Source organism: Trifolium pratense, linkage group LG4, assembly GCF_020283565.1.
Source record: "Trifolium pratense cultivar HEN17-A07 linkage group LG4, ARS_RC_1.1, whole genome shotgun sequence".
NCBI classification, from domain to species: Eukaryota; Viridiplantae; Streptophyta; class Magnoliopsida; order Fabales; family Fabaceae; genus Trifolium; species Trifolium pratense.
The window spans coordinates 9,105,172-9,113,966 of NC_060062.1; the positions used below are offsets into that span (position 1 = coordinate 9,105,172).

General features: G+C 33.0%; 2 protein-coding genes across 2 annotated transcripts; both read left to right on the forward strand.

Moving 5' to 3' along the window:
* The first annotated feature begins 635 nt into the window (after positions 1-635).
* Positions 636-4,086, forward strand: LOC123881518 (pentatricopeptide repeat-containing protein At1g09220, mitochondrial). The gene has a single exon (XM_045930226.1). The coding sequence runs from the start codon at positions 649-651 to the stop codon at positions 2,149-2,151; it is 1,503 nt and encodes a 500-aa protein (XP_045786182.1). The 5' UTR covers positions 636-648; the 3' UTR covers positions 2,152-4,086.
* A 1,777-nt stretch (positions 4,087-5,863) lies between these two features.
* Positions 5,864-7,628, forward strand: LOC123922070 (sugar transport protein 10-like). Its single transcript, XM_045974811.1, has 3 exons — positions 5,864-6,322; positions 6,430-7,053; positions 7,170-7,628. Exons 1-3 carry the CDS (start codon positions 5,864-5,866, stop codon positions 7,626-7,628), a joined length of 1,542 nt encoding a protein of 513 aa, XP_045830767.1.
* The last annotated feature ends 1,167 nt before the right edge of the window (positions 7,629-8,795 follow it).

Consider the following 8,795-nt stretch of genomic DNA (forward strand, 5'->3'; position numbering starts at 1 on the left):
CCTTTTGTTCTAACTAAATACGTTGTCTAAAATACTAAATTAAAATTTTGTTCATAAACATCATAGAACACAACAAAATAATTGGTTCCGTTGGTTTGAACCAGTTTTCAGTCAAAAAAATGTCCGAACCGACCAAATCTTCATCAGTCCGGCTCGGTTTTTAGTGTTTTTCTAAAATGAAAACTATTTCTATAAAATGTTATACAATGAAAATGAACCATATTATTTTATCTAATATTTATAAAAATATTGTTAGTATGATGTTTGGGTTGGTTCCTCAGTTTTTAAAATTGAAATTCGAGAATCAAACAAAGTTCAATTTTCTTGGTTTCAGTTCGATTTTTAATCCGAACCAAACTAGATCATTTAATTTTCAGTTTGGTTTGATTTATCGGTTTAATCGATTTTTCTGATCCGCTTGCACCCCTAATTGTATGTACCGTCTTGTGCAATCTAACCGTTCCTTAGATTTTGCAAATCAAACTGTACTTTATTTCAACATCAGAGTCAGTTGACTCAACAACGTTGGTGTATCAAACTATACTTTCTTTTAACAACAGAGTCAGATAACTCAAAAACAGAGTAAAAAAACAAAAAACGTTGGTTTATCTTAAAATACATAACATAACCTGTTTAAGGTTATTAACAATGTCGTCACATTTGAAGCTGAAACTCCCTGTTTCATATCGTGCAGCAGCAACCATTTTACCAACCATATCTCATGAAACCATCAACCACCACAATCAACAACCCAAACCAAAGCACCCACAACACTTTCTCTCCCTTCTCCTCAACAACTCTTCTAACAACCAATCTCTCCAACAACTCCACTCTCAAATCATCACTTCTTCACTCTTCCACCATTACCCTTTCCACAACAACCCAACTTCATTGCTCCTCTTCAACAACCTCATACGTTCTTATTCTCTCTCCCCTTTCCCTCATCAAGCCCTTCAATTCTTTAGCTACACTCTCAACTCCCTAACATGCCCTCTTTCACTTGATTCCTTCACTTTGACTTTTGTTTCTCACACTTGTGCAAATTTAAATTCAACCCATTTTGGTTTTCATCTTCATTGTGTTGTTTTTAAACTGGGTTTTCATTCTCATGTCTTTGTTCAAACTGGGTTGCTTCATATGTACTCAAGTTGGGGTCTTTTGGTTTCAGCAGCACAGGTGTTTGGTGAAATGCCAGAAAGAAATGTTGTTAGTTGGAATGTTTTTATTAGTGGTTTGATTAAATGGGGTCAGCTTGAATTTGCTCGGTCGGTGTTTGATAAAATGGTGGTTAGGAGTGTGGTGTCTTGGACACTTGTTATTGATGGGTATACGAGAATGAATAAGCCTTTGAAAGCTTTGGCTTTGTTTAGAAAAATGATTGAAGTTGATGGTATTGAGCCTAATGAGATTACCCTTTTGACTATTTTTCCTGCTATTGCTAATCTTGGGTATATCAAGATGTGTGAGTCCGTTCATGGGTATGTAGAGAAGAAAGGGTTTAATGCGGTTGATATACGGATTGTGAATGCGTTGATTGATTTGTATGCTAAGTGTGGATGTATAGAGAGTGCGAGTAGATTCTTTTGGGAGATGCCTGACTGGAGGAAGAATTTGGTGTCATGGAATTCGGTTATATCTGGTTATGCTATATTTGGGATGGTGACGGAGGCTGTGGAGACTTTTGAGAAAATGGAAAAGGCTGGTGTGTGTCCAAATCACGTGGCGTTCCTCAGTGTTTTGAGTGCCTGTAGTCACGGTGGATTGGTTGAGCATGGGCTTGAGTTTTTCGGTAAAATGGTGAATGATTATGGACTTGTACCGGATGTCAAGCACTATGGTTGTGTGATAGATATGCTTGGCAGAGCAGGAAGGTTAGAAGAAGCTGAGAAGGTTGCTCTACAGGTTCCGCGTGAGGTCGCAAATGAAGTTATTTGGAGGACGCTACTTGGTGCTTGTAGCGTTCATGATAATGTTGAAATTGGCCAGAGGGTGACCAAGAAGATACTGGAGATGGAGAAGGGACATGGTGGTGATTATGTTCTAATGTCCAATATTTTTGCTGGTGTTGGGAGATTCAAGGATGTTGAGAGGTTAAGGGAAATGATAGATAAAAGAGTTATCTTTAAACTTCCAGGCTACAGTTTAGTCTAAATGTTATGTGACATAATATAACCATATAGGTGATAACATTTTAAACAGATAGATCATTGTTCTGTCTCTCTTGCTCGGAAAGAGGTGGTATTGTAATATACAAAGGAGGAGTACCTTCTGAGGGTCACTCACCATTAGGCCAAAGGTCTATTGGTAGGTCATTGCTCTTTGCTTCAGATCGTCTCTGAACTAGCTCAAGTCATCAAATTGAAGTAATATTTACTTGTCAATAACTACTTTGTCCTCCTGTGTGTGTCCTTATGCATATAAGAATGATTAAATACCATTTGAATTGATGTAAATTATGTTTTGATCCAAAGCATCAGGTTTGATGAAAGAAAAATTATAATATTTTGTAGACAAGTTCCATACATCAAATCATCTTTAGTGTTGTTCTTATGCAACTTTTTGGACAAACTGGATTTCTGGTATATTTGAGTAAAGAGCTTAACCAAGTGACTAATGTGCAAAAGCTTTGTAAGTTGTTCCAGTAAACTATGCATAACCTTTGTTTAACTGTTTCTATAAGCTATTCTTAGGAGGTTATGTAAATAAGCTGAAAATTATAGCTTCTATGCACATCATAGGCTATTTGGGTTGAGTGTTTTGTCAAAGAAAAAAGAAGCGCCATCACAGGATCTTATCTCACAAGTTAAAATGGAATTTTCCAGACTCTTAATATATGTCTATTTTATGTTCTGAATTTACACTTTGGGAAAGATGAGACCATCATAATATTCTGTTCATGACTCATGAGTACCTGTACCATAAAAACTTTATCTGATTCCAAGTAATAAAAAGATCAGCAAAGTGGCAGTAGGGGTTTCCAGTTTCTAAAATATATTTTGTTAGAGATCACAAGAAATAGTATCATAGGGTTAGTTTTGTTATCAGTTTTGCAAAAATGTACATTAGTTTGGTTATGGGTAGTTTAACTACTATAATTGTTTGTGCATTGTCTGTTATAAAAGTCAATTTTGCTGGAGATGGAGACATATATGTTTTGATCTACTTTTGAACATATTCTTTTATCTGGCGTACAGTCTTATTTTCTGACCCAATCCCTTTTAGCTGTTATTATGCTTTGAAACAATGTACGTAATATTTTAATCATGTTCCAAATAACAGAGAATTTGTCTGTAGTCTTATTCTTTACATCACTTCAAATGCAAGTACAACTTCCATTTTTACTCTTAATCTCGGCCACTATTGGCTGTCCGATATCCAACTTTGATCCTCTCACTTTCTTTTTCTAATTATTCATTTGTAGTAATCACTTCTACTATTTCACTTGTGCTGTATACATTTTAAATTTTTGGGTTCTTATGTATTGTATGAGTTGGTATTTGCATGATATTATTGCACAGCATACTTTTTCTCTTTTTATATATTTTAATCGGTGCCAAGTTTATGATATTATTGAAGATTCACAGTGCAATCTTTCTCAATTCTCATGATTATGTTTGATTTGAATGTTTATGTTGCAATTGAGGTGAATTCTTAACATTAATGATACTATCACAGACATCTTACCTTGCTCCTTTTCAGTTTTCACTTTTCAGTGTTCAGAATCTCAACTCCCATTTACCATGACCAAGCACCAAGCTTAATTGGTCTCTACTCTATATGAAAACAATGGAGGGTACCCTGCTGAAAAACAATGGACTTTTGATTATGACTGAGAATTTGAGAGGTGGTATTGGAGGCTCTCCATTAGCTCTGTCATAACACTAGACTGCAAACATTTTAGTAGTATTGTGTTATTTAAGGCTGTAAACTGAGAGTTTGGGGGTTGTGTTCTATTTTTCTGGTTTTCAAGTTAATGTAAAATCTTTGCGGAAGGTTTTGGTGAGTCCAAGACTCTCAACACTTGTAACAGAAAAGTACTATTCACAGAAGAATGCAAATCTTTGAATAAATAATTTCTGGAATCCTTAAAAAGTGTCCTATCTACCTATCTTTGATTTCGTGGTATCTAACTATCTATTGTCCGAAAGCTTTTCTTTGTTGTTTACTATATAGTAGGTCCTATTTGAAATATATATATAGAGAGAGAGTTAGGATCCGTTGACACCAGGTATCAAACTTTAATTTGACACCAATTAATATAGAAAATTATTATTAGGATTTGATTAAAAAAATAGACGGTTAAGATTTGGTGTCAAATTAAAGTTCGACATCTGGTGTCAACGGATCCTATCTCATATATATATATATATATATATATATCAAATTAGCAATGCCTCTACTTTTTTTTATTAAGACAAAAATACTCCTTTGTCACTATTCAAACTGATTTTAAATTTAGGGTTAGTTTTCTAAGTTGCATTGTATATAGCATATTTTAGCCCATAATAAACAAAGGAAATATTATTTATTTTATGTGGATGTTTGTCTGTAAGAGCTGTCTCCTATTCTGTACTAATGGGAAAGGTAATTGATAAGTACAAACTAATTATTGTAGCACAAAAAATATAATAAACATCGTTAAAAATTGGGTTTAATGAATTTTATTAAAGGAGAAATTATTTGGCAAAATTTAAGTTTGAATATTGGATGGAACAATCTTTTGTCGGACTTTACCTTTACCTTCCTATTTGACCAATTTCAAATTCAAATTACTATAATTTCGTTCTGTAAAGACTGGAGGGTAAAAGAAAAATAAATAAATAATTGGATGTTAAATATATGTATCAACTAAAATGACAAGGACAATTAAGATATTGTGCTCAAGTATTAATGAATTTCCTTTATGACGAATTGTTTGGGAGACCCGAGTTTAATTCCTATTAAGAATAATTTTTTGATAGACTTTCCTAATCCTGCGACCGAATTTTAGATTACCGGACCTCAATTTCCTAAGAATAAGGGGCTATTGCCAAAGAAAATAAAAAGACAAGGACGATCATTGGTAGAAGAAAAATAATATAGGTCAAATGGAAGATGGCAATGGTAGAAAATGGCACTATCAATTTCATCTAAAATATGTAACGTCTTCAATTATATTTTTTATTGGTAATAATTTTTTGTCAAGTAGTTAAGTAGTTTAAATTTCACGTTTTAAAATAAATAAGTGAAATATTATGAGTTCGAATTTTGACACCGGTATATAAAATGTGATATTTCTATCGATTAAATTAAGCTCATGCTGACTAATTTATTCATGCATCTTAATCCGTTACAATTTTCATGATTACACTTTGACTATTTCCATAATTGGTAGTTTTATTATTAATTTATACAAATAAAAAACATTAAAGGCCGAAATTTATTAAAATTATTACCATTAATAATTTCTTAAAAACCCGTTGTCATTGAGTCAAAAGAAACAACAGTTGTCAAAACCAAATGGGATAAAACTAAGAAAAAATCCCCTCAATTGTAACTTTCCGTTTACTTTTCACATTTTTAGAATAAATAGATTAGTAGAATAGACTAGTAAAGTGGTTTGTATAGTTTCATGATCTTATCACAAGTCCTGAATATTGCCAACAAATCAAACAATGATACTCCTAATTTAGAAAAAGACAATTAATGCGTAACGTTTATTTATGGAATTATTTATTTGTCATAATTCATCCTTATCGTATTAGTCATTGTTGATGTTATAAATTGAAAATAATTTTACATCTAACATGTAAAAAATAAACGTGAACACAATTCTACATCATTCATACACAACACAAATATTAAGATACACAAAGTTTGAAAGATGGCTGGTGGAGGTGTAGTTGCTTCAACAAATGGAAGGCAATATGATGGGAAGGTGACACCGTTCGTGTTGGTCACATGTTTGGTGGCGGCCATGGGAGGTCTACTTTTCGGTTATGATCTTGGTATTACCGGAGGAGTAACTTCCATGGAACCATTTTTGGTGAAATTCTTTCCCGGCGTTTACAAGCAAATGAAAAATGAATCTGCGGACAAGAACCAATATTGTAAATTTGACAATGAGCTTCTTACTTTGTTCACATCTTCCTTGTATCTTGCAGCGCTAATAGCTTCTTTCTTTGCTTCCACGACTACGAGAAGGTTTGGACGCAAGGTCTCAATGTTTGCTGGTGGCATGTTTTTTCTTGTTGGTGCATTGCTGAATGGTTTTGCCGTCAATATTGAAATGCTTATCATTGGTCGTCTATTGCTTGGTTTTGGTGTCGGATATTGTAATCAGGTATGAATTGATATCATTCGTATGCATTAATGTTTTGATACATAAAATCTAAAAAGTATTTCAAGATTGATTGATTGTAATTAATTTTGTTTGTTACTCCTAAACAGTCTGTTCCAGTGTATTTGTCTGAAATGGCTCCGGCAAAGATTAGAGGCGCACTCAATATGGGCTTTCAAATGATGATCACAATTGGAATCCTAGGTGCAAACCTTATCAACTATAAGACTGCCAATCATAAGAGTGGATGGAGAGTTTCTTTAGGTATTGGAGCCGTCCCTGCGGTTATGTTGTGTGTAGGATCTTTTTTCTTAGGTGACACACCAAACTCTATGATTGAAAGGGGTCAAAAAGAAGCAGCTAAAAAAATGTTACAAAGGATTCGTGGCATTGATAATGTTGATGAAGAGTTTCAGGATCTAGTTGATGCTAGCGAGGAAGCCAAAAAGGTAGAGCATCCATGGAAGAATATTACACAACCAAGATATAGACCTCAACTCACTTTTTGCAGTCTCATTCCATTCTTCCAACAACTCACCGGCATCAATGTTATCATGTTTTATGCACCTGTCCTTTTCAAAACTCTGGGATTTGGAAGCGATGCTTCACTCATGTCTGCAGTAATTACCGGAGGTGTCAATGTTGCTGCTACTTTTGTTTCCATTTTCACTGTAGACAAGTTTGGAAGAAGAATTTTGTTCCTTGAAGGCGGTGTCCAAATGCTTATATGCCAGGTAAAAATTGCTACTAATAAATAATTGTCTATATTTTAAATAATTATACATATATCATTTGTGCTAAGACATTTTACAAGCATGACTGATATAAAAGTTATAATCATTGATTGTAGATTGTTGTTGGAAGCATGATTGCGATGAAGTTTGGAGTTAGCGGTCAAGGGTCATTTACAAAAGGTGAAGCAAATCTTCTGGTGTTCTTTATATGTTTGTATGTTGCGGCATTTGCATGGTCTTGGGGTCCATTGGGATGGTTAGTCCCTAGTGAAATATGTCCTCTTGAGGTTCGATCTGCAGGTCAAGCTACCAATGTTGCCGTGAACATGTTATTCACCTTCGCCATTGCTCAAATTTTTCTTAATATGCTTTGTCACTTGAAGTTCGGGCTTTTCTTCTTCTTTGCTGGCTTTGTGCTCATCATGACAATTTTCATAGCCTTGTTTATGCCCGAGACAAACAAAGTCGCCATTGAAGAAATGAATAATGTGTGGAAGTCTCATTGGTTTTGGAGGAAGTTTGTTCCTAATACTGATCATGACCATAAGGCAGTGCGTGAAATTCCCATGGCATAGACTATTATATGTGTGATATAACAATTTTCATTGATTCAGTGTATTAACTAGCTAAAGACCCGTGTATTAGCACGAGTGCGTTGATTGATTGATAATTGTTTTCAGTATTTGTTTATTTTATTTTTGAAAATTTGTTGCACCGTGTCCGATTTTAGGTGCTTATTTTAGTATTTTAAATGTTTGTTTATTCTATATGAGAAAATTCGTTGAAATATTTTCCCCTTGTTGCAGTGTGTTTGTATTGTATCCACCACATTTTTAACTTCCATTGATTGGTAAAATATTTTAAATTGTGTTTTTTTTTTTCTTTCAAAATATCAATATATCAATATTAAAGTAATACTTTTATAAAATATTTGTTAATTGTTAATTTTAAATGAAAAAATCCATTCAAACCTTTACATAGTACTAATTGTGGATTGGATTTTATGTGTTTATATCCGCGAATACATTTTTATGTCTCTTTTCAAAAAAACTAGTTTTTATGTCCCGTATTTATTATCCTTCAAAAAAAAAAATGTCCCGTATTTATTAGTACACAACGATATAAATTTAAATCAAAAGTAATTACTTATAATTTTACGATAAAGGCAGTTTTACTCAAAGGAAACTCATTATTGTCCAATCCAAAAACAAAATATTGCTCAAGTTATAGTTAAATCATTTTTGTGACTAAGGCAATATTATACAATATTCGTGTGTGTTTCTCATAATGTAAACACATTATTGCATAATCAATTATGACTCAACATCCTCTTTGTCTTCAACTTATAATATCAATCAAAATTGATATCGAATATCTTACAGCATATGCTAAAAAATATGGACCTGCAAATCCATTCTTTAGACGTCTAAAGTTAAATGTATGAATAATACTATTGAAATCATAACTTTAAATACTACTTTGGGAACATGTGATCATTTATATTGAGTTTTTACTTCGCATCAAGCTAATAAGTTATTATATGTAAATCTTCCCCTTAATTTGCAATTGAGTTTAGATTTATAACCTAATATTTTTCATATAAGCATTTTTTTTAATGTGTTTGTATGTTCCAATTGCTCCAATATAATGCACCAAGATGAAATCTTAAATATAAAAAATAAAAAATTGGGAAAATATATATGATATTAATCTCCGTCTATTATAAAGTATTTTGAGCCAAA